This window comes from Dama dama, chromosome 1, assembly GCF_033118175.1.
Source record: "Dama dama isolate Ldn47 chromosome 1, ASM3311817v1, whole genome shotgun sequence".
In the NCBI taxonomy this organism is placed as follows: domain Eukaryota; kingdom Metazoa; phylum Chordata; class Mammalia; order Artiodactyla; family Cervidae; genus Dama; species Dama dama.
The window spans coordinates 18,884,952-18,903,447 of record NC_083681.1 but is presented as its reverse complement, the minus strand read 5'-3'; the positions used below and the strand labels follow the sequence as shown (position 1 = coordinate 18,903,447).

The 18,496-nt window shown below is 40.6% G+C and overlaps 1 protein-coding gene across 2 annotated transcripts in view; it reads right to left on the bottom strand.

Annotated features, from left to right (window-relative positions):
• Positions 1-18,247, bottom strand: part of CUL5 (cullin 5) — a 130,529-nt gene extending 112,282 nt beyond the window's left edge. The window contains exon 1 of one of the 2 annotated variants that reach the window (XM_061144172.1): positions 17,797-18,247. In XM_061144172.1, coding sequence (XP_061000155.1) covers positions 17,797-17,820 — 24 coding nt within the window. In that variant the 5' untranslated portion in view covers positions 17,821-18,247. The remainder of the gene's footprint in view (positions 1-17,796) is intronic. The other variant, XM_061144181.1, reaches the window with a different exon arrangement.
• Between the last annotated feature and the right edge of the window lie 249 nt (positions 18,248-18,496).

The following is an 18,496-nucleotide window of genomic DNA, read 5'->3' as shown; positions in this document are numbered from 1 at the left end:
GGCAAATAAACAAATATGGAAGAACCACCGAAAGGACATGTAAATCTTTTCTTGACTATGACGTGAAGACTCATTATACCCTAAAGAGAGTATTTTATAATGTCAACTAAGTCTATCTTCATAGGCAATTCTGGCAACTTATAAAATGAAACACAGTAGAAATCCTGCAATTAAACATCAAAATGGTACAGAAGACTAAACAGCTATCTAAGATAAAACACTGGTTAGGCTCTGAAATCTATCAGCTATCACAAAATGACAGGAAAATCTATCAGCAAAAAGACAGTAAACAGTCTCCTATTTGATGAAACATACAAGATTAACTACAGAAACATTTTCCTCTAATACTCAGTTAAAGGAGGAATTAAATAATTGAATTTTCCTATCAAGCTTTTATAGTAGATTCCAAAAATGATGCTCAAGTAGTTCCTTGACCTATTCTCTGTCAAACTGAAGAGCACATCATTAAATCACAGTTAAGCATCAGACACCAAACCTACTATCTATGAAAGATATTAATAAGCAAAGACACCTTCAAACTATGAACTCTGATTTACGAATGTTTCCAACAGCTAACGAAAGGCTGCCTCACCTTTACTGATGTGCCACAAGTCTCTTCTGCTTTCATTCTTCATTACACTCAGAATAGCTACTAAGTCTAGGATTCTCTCACCCATTGGCTCTTTTTTACCAACAGGATTTCAACATTTGCCAAAACCCAGTCCCTCTATCCTTCATTTCTTACAACACAACTAATTCCCTCAGAGGCACTCTTCTTCTCAAACACAAAGATGGGTCATGGAAAAGCCGATGGGGGATAACTAGAAGAATTTTCCAGGCAGAGAAAGCAACCACTGCAAGGATCCCACAGTAGAAGCAGGTCTGATACATTTAAGGCAGAGAAAAGTAAGGACAGAGGAGAGAGTGGATGAAGTCAGAGAAGCAACACACAGCTGGATCTTATAAGGTCTGGAAGGCCATTGTAAAAAGTTTGGCTTCTATTGTAAGTGAGATGGGGAGCCATTAAAGATTCTGAGCAAGAAGTGACACAAATTGATTTATATTTTTAAATCTCCTGATTGCTATGTTGAGAATACATTATAAGGGGCAAGCGTTACAGCTGTGTGTAGGAGGCAAGGTTAGAAATCTCAGTGATATGGACCAGGGTGGCAGCAGTGGAGGTGGGGAGTAGCAGTTAGATCTGTATCTGTTTTAAAGGTAGTGCTAACAAGATTTCCTGACTGCAAATATCTGAGATGAGAGAAAGAAAGAAAGCATGACTAAGGCTTTTGTCTGATAAATTTGTATATTGGGACCCACAAAATGGGAGGCCACTCTATTGGCCTAGACCACATCAAAAATCTAAACCTAAATCAGCCTGCACATATGGTAAACATCTCACAGTCAAGAAAACATAATGCCAATCACAATCCTTCAACTCAGCTTTATCTAGCTAAACTTATCTAAAAAAAAACAGCACCAGTTAACCTCAAAATGAAATCCCTGACCTCCTAGTCAATCATGCCTTGTTTCTTCTGTACTACCTCTTCTAACGTTATATAAAACTTGCTACTCCATAAAAATCCTTCAGGAAGAGTACTCCACTGCTTGTTAGGAACTCTACTATTCTAATCCACTGATTATTTTCCTTTGACTGAAGGACATCAAACTCTTTACTAAACTGTTTTAGTTTTGTGGTTTGACATGTCCAAGAAGTATGGCATTGCCATCAACTGAAATGGAAAAGACTGCAGATATAACAGGCTTAAGAAGGAAAGCTCAGGAGTTCAGCTTCAGACATTTACATTTGACATGTCTATCAAACAGTCTTTTGAAGATGCTGACTAGGCAGCTCAATAAGCAAATCTAGAATTTAAAAGAAAGATCAAACCAGCAAATAAAAATTTGAAAGTCATCAGAGTACATTTAAAAACAGAAGGTTTTTAAAATTCGCTACTGGATGAGATCACAAAGGGAATAAATATAAAGAACCAGGCCTGAGTCCTTACGTACCTAATATTAAGAGTTGGGGAGAAGAGTAAGAGCTAGGAAAGGAAAAAGAAAGCAACAAGAGAGGTGGAAAGTAAATAAAGAGGGTGGTACTCTGTAAACTGACTTTTTGTTGTTCAGTCACTAAGCTGTGTCTGACTGTTTGCGATCCCATGGACTGCAGCATGCCAGGCTTCTCTGTCCTCTACTATCTCCCCGAGTTTGCTCAAATTCATGTCCATTGAGTCAGTGATGCTATATAACCATCTCATCCTCTGCCACCCCCCTCGCCTTTTGCCTTCAATCTTTCCCAGCATCATGGTCTTTTCCAATGAGTCGGCTCTTTGCAGTAGGTGGCCAAAGTACTGGAGCTTGAGCTTCAGCAACAGCCCTTCCAATGAATATTCAGGGCTGGTTTTCTTTAGGATTGACAGTTTTGATCTTGCAGTCCAAGGAACTCTCAAGACTTTTCCAGCACCACAATTTGAAAGATGGGGGAGATGCCAAAGGCTTGACAGGAAAGACATGAAATAGACATCTAGGGAAGTGGAAGAATAAATGACTATGGAGGTGTAGTGTGATTGGGCTCTATTATAGTTTGTGGTTACAAATTTAAAGTTCAAGTAGCAGGTGTAGATCTTTTACTCCTGCAACATTCAACTGCATAGAGGCTGGCACTGAAAGGTGAAGAGACGGATTGAACCAGGGTGTGGTTTTCCCCAGTGAAACAAGAGAGGAGCTAAGGAGTCAAAGTGTATTTCAGGGAGTGATTATAATGACTGGATAAGAAACTTAGGCTAGGAAGGTAAGGGGAAGAGAAAGGACAACAAGATGATGAAAGACAGAGACCTGTGCTTCCAACCAGGATGCAATAACAAGTCTGGGATGCCAGACTTCCCCTCCTGCCTAAACGACTGGAAAGCCAAAGGGCAATACAGGACAGTATTTCCTGAAAAGGTACACAAATGGGGCTGAGCCCTACAAATGCCCAAGCATGCTACCTATGAGTAGAGTTTTCAGGACTGAGCATAACCAGAGGGAACCCAAATAGCCTGGTGGTTTCACTAAGATTAGGAGACAGAGTCCAGAAGTTTGGGGAGGCCAAAGTGACGAAAATGTGTGGTACAGAGTATCAGAAAAAAGAACTGAACAGACAGGGGGCTCTGGAGATATGTAGAGGAGTCCCTTCAAGCCTCTGACTATTAAATATTGACCTACACATGTGAGTGAGAAAACTATTGGAGTCTGGGGAAACAACTGTTTGAAAGAAACAGAACAATCGCCAGAGTCCTCACAGGCCTAGTAATAGGTCACATTTCCACCAGCCAGAGTGGAAACACTCCTTAACATGTGAGGTATCCAACAGTCTTCAGAAAAGTACTGCATCTATAATGATATCAACGTAGCCCTACCTTCAGTGTTGTTCAGACCCACTCTAATAAAACTCATCAATAAAAGCAAGCTTCAGAAAGATCAAACTGATTTCAAGTAACTTAACTATGTCACAGCCAAATCTAAAAATATTCAAAGGAAATTTTAAAACTCCAGGTCCTATAATATAAAACTCACAATGTCTGGAATCCAATCAAAAATAATTAAGCAGGTCAATGTTATGTGGCAGCCTGGATGGGAGGGGAGTATGGGGGTGGAATGGATACATGTACACATATGGCTGAGTCCCTTTGCTGCTGTAACTGTCACAACATCGTTAACTGGCTATGCACGGACTGTAGCCTACCAGGCTCCTCTGTCCATGGAATTGTCCAGGCAAGAATACTGGAGTGGGTTGCCATTTCCTCCTCCAGGGGATCTTCCCAACTCGGGAACTGAACATGCATCTCCTGTTTCTCCTGCACTGGCAGGCGATTCTTTACCACGGAGCCACCTACTCTGATATAAAAAAAAAAGTTTAAAAAAAATTATCAAGCAGACAAAGAAGCAGGGAAATAGAAACCCATGATCAGGAGAAAAACCAAACCACAGAACCTGATCCTGAAATGGCGTGGATGACAGTTTTAGTAGACAGTGATGCTAAACCAGCTATTATACATGTACTCGACACATTTACAATAAGATAATAGAAAGCATGAACATCACAGAAACAAAAGATGTTTTCAAACAAGTATCAGGGAGGATAAATTAGGAATCTGGTATTAACATATACACACTTACTATAAATAAAACAGATACCAACAAGGACCTACTTTATAGTACAAGAAATTATACTGAATATTTTGTAACCTATAAGGGAAAAGAATCTGAAAAAGAATATACATGTGTGTGTGTGTGTGTGTGTGTGTGTGTGTGTGTGTGTGTATAACTGAATCACCTGTAACTAAAGCAACACGGTAAATCAACTATACTTCAATAAATAAATAAAATTAAAAATGAAAAGAGTATCAGTGAGCTGTGAGACAACCTCAAATGACCTCACCTATATATAACCGGAATCTTGGGGTACAGAGAATATTTGAAGAAATAAAGGGCAAAATGTTTCCTAATTTGTGAAAACTATAAACCCACAGACTTAAGACATTAAATGATAAGGCAGAATCAGTGAGTTGGAGACTGTAGTAGAGTTGAATTATCAGAATAGGAGCACTAGACTGAGTTAGGAAAACAGTATGGTGCTTGAAACTGGAATGAAAAAAATTTCCCTGGTGGTCCAGTAGCCAAGATCCCATACTCCCAGTTGCAGGGGCCCGGGCTTGATCCCTGCTCAGGGATCTAGATCCCGCATGCCACAACTAAGACCTCGCACGACCAAATAAATAAAAAAACGAATATAAGGCATGTGGCTATACAAGCCAATAAATCTTGTATTTGTGATAAATGTGGTACAAACGAGCATTTCCTTTTACCTTTAAATAGTTTCCTTTACATCTCCATGGGTAGCTCAAACATTTAGTTCAGTTCAGTCACTCAGTTATGTCTGACTCGTTGCGACCCCATGAACCACAGTATGCCAGGCCTCCCTGTCCATCACCAACTCCCAGAATTTGCCCAAACTCATGTCCATTGAGTCAGTGATGCCATCTAACCATCTCATCCTCTGTCGTCCCCTTCTCTTCCTGCCTTCAATCTTTCCCAAATCAGGGTCTTTTCAAATGAGTCAGTTCTTCCCATCAGGTCAAAATACTGGAGTTTCAGCTTCAACATCAGTCCTTCCAATGAATATTCAGGACTGATTTTCTTTAGGATGGACTGGTTGGATCTCCTTGCAGTCCAAGGGACTCTCAAGAGTCTTCTCCAACACCACAGTTCAAAAGCATCAATTCTTCTGCACTCAGCTTTCTTTATAGTCCAACTCTCACATCCATACATGACTACTGGAAAAACCATAATCTTGACTAGACAGACCTTGTTGACAAAAGTGATGTCTCTGCTTTTTAATATGCTGTCTAGGTTGGTCATAACTTTCCGTCCAAGAAGTAAGCACCTTTTAATTTCACGGCTGCAATCACCATCTGCACTGATTAAGGAGCCCAAAAAAATAAAGTCAGCCACTGTTTCCCCATCTATCTAAGATCTGTGGGAAAAAATATGAGTTCAGCCATTTTTACCCTCTATCATTTAACTTCAATATAGATCACTCCCATCACTGTGATCATTTTACTTTAAATATCTGATTGCTAATCATGTGTTGGATTCTGAATACTTCCAAATATTAATTCATTTAATTTTTACAACTACCCTATGTGTTAGGTGACATTTAGAGGTGAGAAAACTATACACTGTAACCTGAGATTGGGTTAGATCACTTCCCTCAGGTTACAAGCACCAAGTGCAGAGCAAGGGGTCAAGTCCAAGCAGTTTAGTTCTGTCACATTCTTAAACACTCCCTGGATCCTTCCTGGAAGAGGACTGGTGGGACTTCTAAACTATGGGCCAGATTCAACCCTTAGCTTCATCTCATCAGGCTTATAAATTGAAGGGGGAAAAAAATCTATGATTATAAAAATTCAGTGGCAATTATCTAGAAGTCACAAGGTGAAAGCATCAATACATAAAAGACGTATTTCTCTTTAAACCTGGTGGGGAAGTAGGACACTATTTTCCAAAAAGTTAATTTTTTTCCACTGAAATGAAAAATTTCACATTATGCTTCCCTTTAAAACTTTTACATTTCTTTTGACCCATAAATGGGGAGTCAAAAAAAAAAAAAAGAAAGAAAAAAAAAGGCTTTTAGGTTTCTTTTAGAGGCAAAAAAAAATTTTTACACAAATTCTGATGCTACCTGTATTTTTAAAAACCCAAACAACTAATTTTAAGGAGGAAAAGATAACTACTAATGAAAGAGTTTGAACTTATTGGGGTTCTTTATCATTTATTATTACACTTAATTCATTCAACAAACATCTGAGTGCCTACTGTACATGAAGAATTATGCTAGTCACTGGGACACATAAATGAAAGGTTCTCTAGTGATTCACTTTCTAGTACAGTGTCTCTGACTTTAATGAATGGCTGGTGGGATCACTCATCACCGAAGAAATGGCAGGAGAATAACACATTTGAGTTGGAAGGTTTGTAAGTGGCAATGCATTTTGGATGTTGTCCAATAAAAGCAAATACTGAAGTTATAACTCTTCATATTCTTTTTTCCTGTGTTCTTCCTTCTTTATTTTACATAAGATAAAAGCTTATCTACTACTGAACTGCTTTTTACTTAAGATCTCTCCCTGGGGGCTGAGGGGGGAAAAAAATCAGTGTAAAGTTTCTCACAAACAATTAGAAGACAGAGAATAAAAACACTAAAACAAAGATGAAAAGAAAAACAGGTGAGCAAAGGTTCAGTTCCCTTTCCCAGCTCTAATCAGTACACAGAATCAGGATCTCTTAACACAGCATGTTGGCTGTCCAGACTCAAACTAAATACATTCAGCTTTACCTGAAAAATACTGCCTAGTAGAATAATCAGTTCTAAAACAGACTGACGATGAAGTTCCACAATCTCATATTTATAGCCCTGTTGGTTGTTTCAAACAAACAAGCATTAGAAAATAAATTACAGAAAAAATAAACTTTTGTAATGCCCTGGAGTGGGTGGAGGTGTTACAGATCAGAAATGAAAGATGCTTTATAGATCTGTCTAGAATATATCATCGCTTTAAAAATCTGCACACCTCCTACTGAAATTCACAACTGCTTTTTCAAGCAATGAGTTTAACTACAATACCATGTTATTTAATCCCAACAAAGAGTAGATATGTAACTGCTTATGCACAAATATAAAATTTGTATCATGCTAAGAACCATCACCTCATGGGAAATAGATGGGGAGACAGTGGAAACAGTGTCAGACTTTATTTTTTGGGGCTCCAAAATCGGTGCAGATGGTGACTGCAGTCATGAAATTAAAAGACGCTTACTCCTTGGAAGGAAAGTTATGACCAACCTGGTTAGCATATTAAAAAGCAGAGACATTACTTTGCCAACAAAAGTCCATCTGGTCAAGGCTATGGTTTTTCCAGTGGTCATGTATGGGTATGAGTTGGACTGTGAAGAAAGCTGAGCACCGGGAGAAGGCAAGGGTGGGATGTTTCGAGAGAACAGCATCGAAACATGTATATTATCTAGGGTGAAAGAGATCACCAGCCCAGGTTGGATGCATGAGACAAGTGCTCAGGCCTGGTGTACTGGGAAGACCCAGAGGGATCAGGTGGAGAGGGAGGTGGGAGGAAGAATCGGGATGGGGAATACATGTAAATCCATGGCTGATTCACGTCAATGTATGACAAAAACCACTACAATATTGTAAAGTAATTAGCCTCCAACTAATAAAAATAAACGGAAAAAAAAATAAATAAAATATCAAAGATTAAGAATTAAAAAGTGAAAAAAAAAAGAAAGCTGAGCACCGAAAAATTGATGCTTTTGAACTGTGGGGTTGGAGAAGACTCTTAAGAGTCCCTTGGACTGCAAGGAGATCCAACCAGTCCATCCTAAAGGAGATCAGTCCTGCGTGTTCATTGGAAGGACTGATGCTGAAGATGAAACTCCAGTACTTTGGCCACCTCATGCGAAGAGTTGATTCACTGGAAAAGACCCTGATGCTGGGAGGGATTGGGGGCAGGAGGAGAAGGGGACGACAGAGGATGAGATGGCTGGATGGCATTACTGACTTGATGGACATGAGTTTGAATAAACTCCGGGAGTTGGTGATGGACAGGGAGGCCTGGTGTGCTGTGATTCATGGGGTCGCAAAGAGTTGGACACGACTGAGCGACTGAACTGAAGAAGTAGGAGTGCTTCAGTAAATAAGAAAAACAGAAAACCCCACCGGTTTGCAAAATGTTTTAAAAGTAAGAGTCATTTTTTAAAAAATTTAGTTGGCTATGCCAGGTGTTTAGTTGCGGCACACAGGATCTTCCATCTTTGTTGTGGTGTTCAGGTTCCTTAGTTGTGGCATGCGAAGTCTTAGCTGCAGCATATGGGATTTAGTTCCCTAACCAGGGACTGAATTCAAGCCCCCTGTACTGGGAGCACAGTCTTAATCACTGGATCACCAGGAAAGTCCCAACAGAGTCATTTTTAAATTACTCACTTACTTTCCAATAAAATAATACAAACATTGACCTATCAGTTTGCCCTGAAAATGTACAAAAATTCCTATACAACATATAAAACAAAACATACATACCCCCACCAAATTGTGCAAACAATTTTACAACAGTATTTTATAATGATGTTAAGTGTTGCATATTTAGAAGGAAACAAAGAATGTAATTATTATTGCTATAGGTCTTCTTGCTACATCTTCATGGATGACAAAAATATAAGAAAAGTTAAGGAGAAGCTGTAAGCAAGTCAAGAAATTATAACATTCACACAACTGATAGCAATTATTTTTTGTCACCCGTATTCTTTCACGCCTGTAACATTTTTACCACAATACAAGGAGCTTAGTTGTTTAATATTTTTATTTGTTCTCTCTTTGAAGTTCCTAGTTTAGAATTCCTTGGTGGTCCAGTGGTTAGGACTCGCTGCTTCCACTGTAAAAGGCAATGGATTCGATCCCAGGTCAGGGAACTAAGATCCTGCATGCCACGCAGTGTGGCAAAAAAACAAGTTCCTAGTTTATTGAATGTGGATTATATCCAATGATGGCATTCTAATAACTTTCAAAAGGAAACAAATCTGTATATTTTAGGGCTTTTATGTAAATTATGAGGCTAGCTATTTGAATGTGTGAGTTCCCATAACGTCTATAAGCCACTATTGCTCTCAGTTATGTGATTTGAAACCACATTTGCAATCCCCATTAACCAAAAGAACCACAAAACTACAGTACATATTTGCATACTGGCAATTCTCACTATGTTCCAGCCACACCACCCTTTTAAAGGCGTTATTCAAATATGCCAAGCTCACCACCGCACCTCAGACCTTTCCTAGAAAGCAGATCATTCAGGTTTCAGGGTCAGTGTCACCTCAGAGAGGCCTTCTCAAGCCAACCTAAGGAAAATGCCCTTCCCTTTTCCTTTCTGCAAATCCAGAGCCAAGATCTAAAGGCAGTAAAACAGCTACTTTGATTGGCTATGAGAATGAAATTTTAATTCAGACTAAACAGTACTTTTTTTTTTGGTCACATTACTCGTCTTATGGGATCTTAGTTCTCTGACCAGGTGTCAAACCCAGGGTCCCCTCCCAGTGGAAGCACAGGGTTCTAACCACTGGACCACCAGGGAATTCCCTAAACAGTACTTGGGGGAAAAAAAACCCAGAAAGCTCTGGGATCTGGCTGAAATGTCATCAAATAGCAGGAAAGGACAATTCAATATTATGTAACTGAAAGCTATATTTATGGGAAAAACGACTTTCTGTTGTAAATAAGGAAGCAAAATAGTGGCACCATCTTCTGAGCACTCTTGACTACACTGTTTTCATCACAGACCTCATTACTATAGAAACTACCCAATGTGTTACTTATTCCTTTAGTGTCAGTATTTACACATTAGAAATATAAGCTCCAAAGAACTAGGGACCTTGTCTATCATATTCACTACTGTATTACTGACACTTAAAATAAATTCCAACAGAGAGGGGATACTAATGTATTTGTGGGGTGAACAAGCCCAGTTATACAGATCAAATATCCTTGATATTACCTTTATGTACTCCAAGTATAATGATCTATGTTTTAACCTGAGCTGTAACTTGTTTCTTTACAGAGCCTATTAGGCACCAGTCACTACCGCAACTGGGCATTGCTTTTGCTTTGGCTCTGTCCTTTCATTCTTTCTGGAATTATTTCTCCACTCTTCTCCAGTAGCATATTGGGCACCTATTGACCTGGGGAGTTAATTTTTCAGTGTTATACCTTTTTGCCTTTTCATACCGTTCATGGGGTTTTCAAGGCAAGAGTACTGAAGTGGTTTGCCATTCCCTTCTCCAGTGGACAATGTTTTGTCAGAACTCTGACTACACCAAAACCTTTGTGTAGAACACACAAACTGTGGAAACTTCTTAAACAGATGGGAATACCAGACCACCCTATCCACCTCCTGAGAAATCCGTATGCAGGTCAAGAAGCAACAGTTAGAACCAGACATGGAACAATGGATTGGTTCCAAGCTGCGAACGGAATTTGGACAAGGAATACACAACAAAGCTGTATATCATCACTCTGCTTATTTAATTTATATGCAGAGTACATCATGAGAAATGCCAGCCTGGATGAAGCACAAGCTGGAATCAAGATTGCTGGGAGAAATATAAATAACCTCAGATATGCAGATGACACCACCCTTATGGAAGAAAGTGAAGAGTAGATAAAGAGCCTCTTGATGAAAGTGAAAGAGAAGAGTGAAAAAAGCTGGCTTAAAACTCAACATTCAGAAAACTAAGATCATGGCATCCAGTCCCATCACTTCATGGCAAATAGATGGGGAAACGATTGAAACAGGGACAGATTTTATCTTCTTCGGCTCCAAAATCACTGCAGATGGTGACTGCAGCCATGAAATTAAAAGATGCTTATTCCTTGGAAGGTAAGTTATGACCAACCTAGACGCATATTAAAAAGCAGAGACAGAACTGATTCATTGGAAAAGACCCTGATGCTGGGGAAAACTGAAGACAGGAGGAGAAGGGGACGACAGAGGATGAGATGGTTTGAATGTCACCACTAACTCAATGCACATGAGTCTGAGCAAACTCCCAGAGGTGGGGATGGACAAGGAAGCCTGGAGTGCTACAGGCTACAGGGTCGCAAAGAGTCAGACAAGAACTGAAGTGAACAGAACTGATTATGCACCAACTTACTGTATACACTACACCAAGGCAGGAGCCGTGACTTTCTATAACTAGGTTCACCAGGACCCTTGCGAAATACCTAATAAGAAACACCTGTCTTTGTCTCTCTTTTGCATTTTTCTCTGTCCACCAGTTGGATGCCTGGTGTCCTCTTGAAATCTCATTGCAATGTAAAATTCCTCTCTTCTAATCCATTGATAAATGATGGATCTCTCACAGTTTATCTTAAACTGTCATTTCCCATGAGTAGCTTTAAGTAATATATCACCTCCAGATTACGGTAACTGCTCACTCACTGATTTTCACAAAACATGATAGATTTTCACACTTACATTTATCAGTTTTATAGTAAGTATCACATATAATAAGTATATGATTTAGTCCTCTATTCCCACTCCCACCCTTACCCATGGCCAATATATGCACCCTTGAACTGGTTTTCTCCCTCAGCTGTGAGTGTCAAATGTAACCAGGTCTCTAGGTCAGGCCACTGGAGTGAAGGACGTGGCCCTAAGGATCACATTCCCCTTAGATGCTCATTCAAGAGGGCAATTTCCATCAACCCAATGAAAAGTGAGGTTCTAAATGAGGCTCTCATTTATGTTTAAATAGACATTAAAAAGAATTCCAGTTGTGTATCTTAATCACATTCACTGACATTATTCAAATCTGGATATCACACTCATATTCTTTGCCAAGCATGTTCTACCAAAGTTTCCCCTAATCATCACCAACAAAAAGTCTACCCTTCTTCAAAATCCAGCTCCAATGCTTTCTAAATAAAACTTTCCTTGATCATCACACCAGAAGTGATCTCCTCTGTCTATGAGAGACTGATCGAACACATGGTAACACTTCTAAAGTTCTTGCCTTAAAACCTCTAATATCTGGTCAATTCCCTAAGAGCATGGACACTGTTTTCCATTTTCTTTATATCCTGGCACCTTGCACATGAGTCTATAAAATTATTTTAATAAAAATTAATTCTATACACACTTTGAACCACTCTTTTGTATTTCCATTTTCTTTCCTCTCAAAGAGTAAAAAGGTTTCCACTGAAAAAAGTAGTGCTTCACATTTCACTTGTAAGCTTGGACTGTCCTGTGGGTTGGTTTTACACTTCTACTCCCTTCTCTCCCCCTCTCTCTAGATCTAATTAGAAGGAAATAAAGTCAGAAATTCCTCCCTTTAACCAACCAACACTCTTTTACTGAGCATCTACAATGCATGGATACTGCACTGGACTTCTCTTTTCAGTCGACTATCACTCATTTATGGAGCACCTTCCATGATTAAGTTGGCTTAGAGCTTAACATTCAGAAAACTAAGATCATGGCATCTGGTCCCATCACTTCATGGCAAATAGATGAGGAAACAGTGGAAATAGTGGCAAACTTTATTTTTCTGGGCTCCAAAATCACTGCAGATGGTGACTGCAGTCATGAAATAAAAAGAAGCTTATTCCTTGGAAGGAAAGTTATGACCAACCTAGACAGCATGTTAAAAAACAGAGACATTACTTTGCCAACAAAGGTCTGTCTAGTCAAGACTGGTTTATCCAGCAGTCGTATATGTATGTGAGAGTTGGACTATAAGGAAAGCTGAGCACAGAAGAATTGATGCTTTTGAACTATGGTGTTGGAGAAGACTCTTCAGAGTCCCCTGGACTGCAAGGAGATCCAACTAGTCCATCCTAAAGGAAATCAGTCCTGACTATTCATTGGAAGGACTGATGTTGAAGCTGAAACTCCAATACTTTGGCCACCTGATGCAAAGAGCTGACTCATTTGAAAAGACCTTGATGCTGGGAAAGATTGAAGGCGGGAGGAGAAGGGGACAACAGAGGATGAGATGGTTGGATGGCATCACCGACTCAATGGACATGAGTTTGAGGAAACTCCAGGAGTTGGTGATGGACAGGGAGGCCTGGTATGCTGCAGTCCATGGAGTTGCAAAGAGTCAGACACAACTGAGCAACTGAACTGAACCATGAATAATCACCACACTAAATGGTTAAAGCATCAACAAATTATAAAGTCCCTAAACTAATAGTGCTTACAATCCAGAAAGGGAGTTAAGATATGCAAAGAGATCCTGTAACTAACATAAAAGGCAAAATGTAAGTGCTCGAAGATACTGATGCAGTGCTATGCAGAGTAGGCAACAACTAATTCCAAATGAGAGCTCTCAGAAAGAAAGGAGGTATCTGGGCTGAGCCTTGATGACTTAAATACGATTTTAACAGGTTGTTGGGTGAGGGGTGGCGGCGGGCAGATATTCCTAACACAAGAAACAGCAAACATAAAGAGTCTTGAAGACTGGCACAATAATAAACCAAAAAGTAAGCAGCAAGGAGGGAGGGAAAGAATGTATGTGTATGCACCTGCAAGTGCATGCACATGTGGGAGGAAGGTGGAGAGAGGGGAAGGAGGAGGAGAGAGATATTAGGGAGAAGACCTCACTAGAAAGATCTCAAAGAATCTGAACTATCAAAGGTATATAAGCAAGAAACTGATACAGTCAGCACTGTGTTTTGGCCTAGCTCTCAGATCAGAGTTAAGAGATAAAAATAGTGAAATCATGGCAGTTTTGACTTCCGGGGGGGGGGGGGGGGGGGGCAGGGAGGAAGGTACAAAAATAGAGAAACGATGAAGATTAAACCCTGAGAAATAATTATATTGGGAAAGGAGAGAAGGGAGGTTGGTGAAAAACGCAAGAGAGTCGAGGATAAAGAAGACAAACAAAATAACAGGGGACCAGCTGCTAAGTCCTGGTGGGAAAATGAAAGCTGAATAAGAACAAGCAGAAGGACGCAATGGAGCAGGTGCCCTGGAAAGAGGAGAACACAGGGGAAACTAGAAAACGCTGTGATACTGACCAAGGAAGGTAAGGGCATTCAAATAGCTAGATAATGTGCTAAGAATTGAACAGGGTTAACAAAAAATATTTGAATGGCTATCTGGAGTAAGATGCATGATGCATGCTCAGTCGCTTCAGTCAGTGTCCGACTCTTTGTGACCCCATGGACTGCAGCCCACCAGGCTCTTCCATTCATGGGATTGTACAGGAAAGCATACTGGAATGGGTTGCCATTTCCTCCTCCAGAGGATCTTCCCAACGCAGGGGTTGAACGCAAGGCACTTGTGTCTTCTGCATTGGCAGGCGGATTCTTTACCATTGAGCCACCTGGCAAGCCCACAAGAAACTGGTAATTGCATATGTCAAAATATACAACACATATTGTATACATATACATATAAAATATACAAAATCTTTGTATATCCAAAAGAGTTCTAAAATCCAGCAAAGGTCTACTCGCTTTAGTGAATACATTATTAATACAATCAAATTCCAATATGAAAAAAAAAAAAAAAAAAAAGACTTGGTGCAGCCAAATAAATACTTAAAAAAAAAAAAAAATCCAATATGAAAAAAGTAGGTGGTTTCTATTGCATTAGGTTCTTACTTTTAAGTTTCATAACAAAGTTCTGAACCATGTTATCTTTCATAACAAATAAGCTATCCCTCCAAACTCTTCACCCACAAATTCAATAAACTTAACTTCTTACTGGTACACAGGAAGAGGGCATTATTTTTCAGCAGAACACTAAAGGCCTCCCTTCAGGGTTGATGACATTACTCATCATTCTTCAGATACACCTGCTAGTCAAATTCTAACTATATTCTCTTCTAGGCCACACTTCTCAATTTTGACCATAAGACATGGTAATTCTGTCAAATGTGCTCTGATGAAATCTAATTGCACCATGTCCAAGGCATTTGTCTAGTGAACCAGCCTATTAAACCTGTCAAAAAAGGAAATGAGGCTAACGTGGCCATTCCCTAGCCAGATCTATCACTATCAAGGTATTACCAGACCTGAATTTATTGATTGATCTACTTATATTTTAATTGAAGTACAGTTTACTTACAATGCTGTGTTAATTTCTGCAGTACAGCAAAGTGACTCAGTTATACATACATACATACAATCTTTTCAATGTTCTTTTCCACTGTGGTTTAGCACAGGATATTAAATATAGTTCCTTGTGCCATATAGTAAGTAGCACCTTGTTGTTTATCCGTTCTATTTTCTATATATACAGTAGTTTGCATCTGCTCATCCCAAACTCCCTTCCCTTGAAGGGAAGTCCATCCCTTCCCTTCAACCTCCTCCAGACTTTAATTCAGATGACCCTATGAATTCTGGTAAGGGTCTCCCTGCCATTTCTCCAAGACAGACTTCCTACTTTTTCATTAACTACTTCTAAAGGCATAAATATAAGACAATCCCCGCCCCCCCACACACACACTTCAATGAGGAGAGAAAAAAAGGAAAAAAAAGTTTTCTGACCAATGTGAATAAGGAAACTTTTGGTGATACAGATAAAAGAATCAAATGTCTACTTATAATATCCATTTTGTTAGTTGTATGTATTTAAAATCATACTACATAAAACATTGAGAAATTCTTTTTCCCCCTTTTCAACATTTCACTAAATAATTTTATTGAAAACTTTCCAGTGTATCTGTCATCTTTTCATATTCACTAGAGACTGTGACTTTTACCAGTTTTGTTAAACATTATCACTTTTCTTTTATTTATAAAAGTTATTTGAGTTACAGAAATGCTCAAATTACGATCTTTTTAACCCAAGTCTTAAACACCCATTTCTATCCATTCAGGTATCTTTTTCATTTTATAGGTGGGTGTGTGCTATACATATAGATTCATAATCTCTACAAGGTAACGACTTATGAGTATTGAATGAAGGAGCTTCAGACTTATATCTCCTTCAAACAATGCTTTGTAAGGCTTTGTATGGAGTAGAATAAAGTGACTCACTCTTTTCTGAGACACAAATCTGGGAGGAAAAAAGACTTTGCTTTATATCCACATTATCAAGTAGTCAAAAATTCACAATTACTTCTTAAACACATTTCAATTAATAACATACACTATTGGTTATGTAAATGCATGGATACACCTAACAGGAGTCTTTGCAAGTTGAAGTTTTTTTTCTGAATTAATATATTAGAACTTTGCTATACTGCTATAAAAGAATTACTCAACTTCCATGAACTTGTTTTCTTAGAGAAACATCAGTAGTAACTGTAGTAATTAATGTGTATTGCATACCAGTTACGATATAGTCGCTGTTTTAAGATTATATATATATACCAACTCAATCTTCACAAAGCTCCTATGAAATAAGTGCTATTGATGATTTCATTATATTGACGAGGAAACTCAGGAACGGAGAGATTTAGAAACTTGCCCAAAGTCATGGAGCAGAAAATCTAAGTAGCAGAAATTTGGTCTAGTTCTGGGTCCCTCCCTCTTTTAAAAGAAGACGCGGGGTTGCGGGGGGGTGAGGGGTGGGGGGGTGGGGGAGGTATATGTGTGTGTTAGTTGCTCAGTCGTGTCACTCTTTGCGACCCCGTGGACTGTAGCCCACCAGGGTCCTCTATCCATGGAATTCTCCAGGCAAGGACACTGGAGTGGGTTGCCATTCCCTTCTCTAAAAGACGACATTCTGCCTCTAAAATTAGTAAAATTAGAGGGACTAATACAGTTAGTATTAGTAGTCTAAAGAAGACAAGAGGTTACAGCTAAGTTTTAACATATTTTCTATTCTCTATCAACACTGTCTGAAGGCTTAATTGACAGGGTTTTTGAAAGAGAAGTAGTTCATCCACTACCCCCATTTCAGTAATACTTTTAAGGTATAAAGTATTGCCTACTACAAACATACCACAGAAGAAACTAGTGCATGTCTTCCTCCTTCTCCTCTAAACTTTGTAACTCATGGTAGAGAATCTGCCTCTCTGGGCCTAGATCCCCCTTGCTATCCCAAATACATAAAACTAACTTTAACGGTTTTCTTTGATAAGGCAACTTTCCTAAGCCCTAAAACAACAGCAGTGCTTCCACTGTCGTCATCTGGTTGTGTGCTGTAATGGGGTTGAGGAACAGTTTCCTAAGTTAAAAAAGGGTAAAAATACGAACTCAAGAAAGGAAGAACAGAAGGGAAGGTGTAGTATGCAGTTAAGGGAGGGAGTGGGGCGGCAGGCGTTGCCGTCTGACTTGGAATTCCGCGCAGACAGAAGAGAAACGGAGGTGGGGGTCCGGTCGCTAAAACCTGTTAGCAACATTTTCTGGGATTTTCTGTCTCTGCGTCTCAAGACTCGCGCTTCAGAAGAATATGAGACCCTAAGGACACTAACTGACCGATCAGTCAGGACGCGGCACAACCTTTCTTCTGGGGTCCCGGGCCAGCGCTGGCCCTTTGAGACCACTGTCCGCCGTCAGCCCTCGGCCGGGCCTTTCACACACCGGGCAACCGGCAGCAGGGACAACCAGGGCCTCTCGACCCCAAGGCCGGAGAACCGCGTTCCGCTCCTCGGCGGCTGCCTCCCCGGCTTCTCTTCCGGTAGACAACCCCTGAACACACCCCCATTTCGCCGCCAAACCAGAACCGAGCCATTCCCCAAGAGCTGAACCCACCGCTCGCGGAGTAGAAGTCCAAGCCGGACCAAGGGTCTTACCTTTAACAGATTAGACGTCGCCATGTTCCTTCAACTTAGACTCTCGCGAGACCGCGCGAGATTTCGTGGCGCTCGGTGCCAGGCCACACTACTGCAGGCCCGAGTTTCCCACCTGGGCCGAGGGGCCCCCGGGCCCGCACTGTGGATGTGGTGGGCGCCGGCGTGCACACAGCGCTGACCTCGTCCCTCACTCCCGGAGCTTCCTCGCTCTTCCCTCCCTACATGGTCACCGGGGCCTCTCCTTACGAGAGAGCTCATGCAAACACTCAGGGAGACGGCAGCGGCGAAAGGTGAGAGGGAACAGGAGCCGACCTGAAATCGGAAGAGGAAGCATCGGCTCCACGAGCCTCCCCACTCCTTCAGATGAGCCCCTGTGGTGGCACCCGCAGAGACCACTGGCAACGAATTTAGCTCGGTTTGGGACCGGCCGCTCTGGTTCGGCGGCCGCGTCACGTGACGCGGCGGGCGGGGCCGCGCTCGGGAGCGAGCGTGGGAGCCTGAAAGCTTCGTGGGCCGAGATCCCGCCGCGAGGGCGGGGGCACGCCCTCTGCTGGCAGGAGTATATGTCTTCCTCCCTCCGCTGCCGTGTGCTGGGGGGAGGTTACGGAAAAGACATTATCTGGAATGAAATGCTTGTAATAGCTGTCTTCAAGACCTGGTGCATTAAGGGACCCAAGAAATATTTGTTTGCATGAATCAA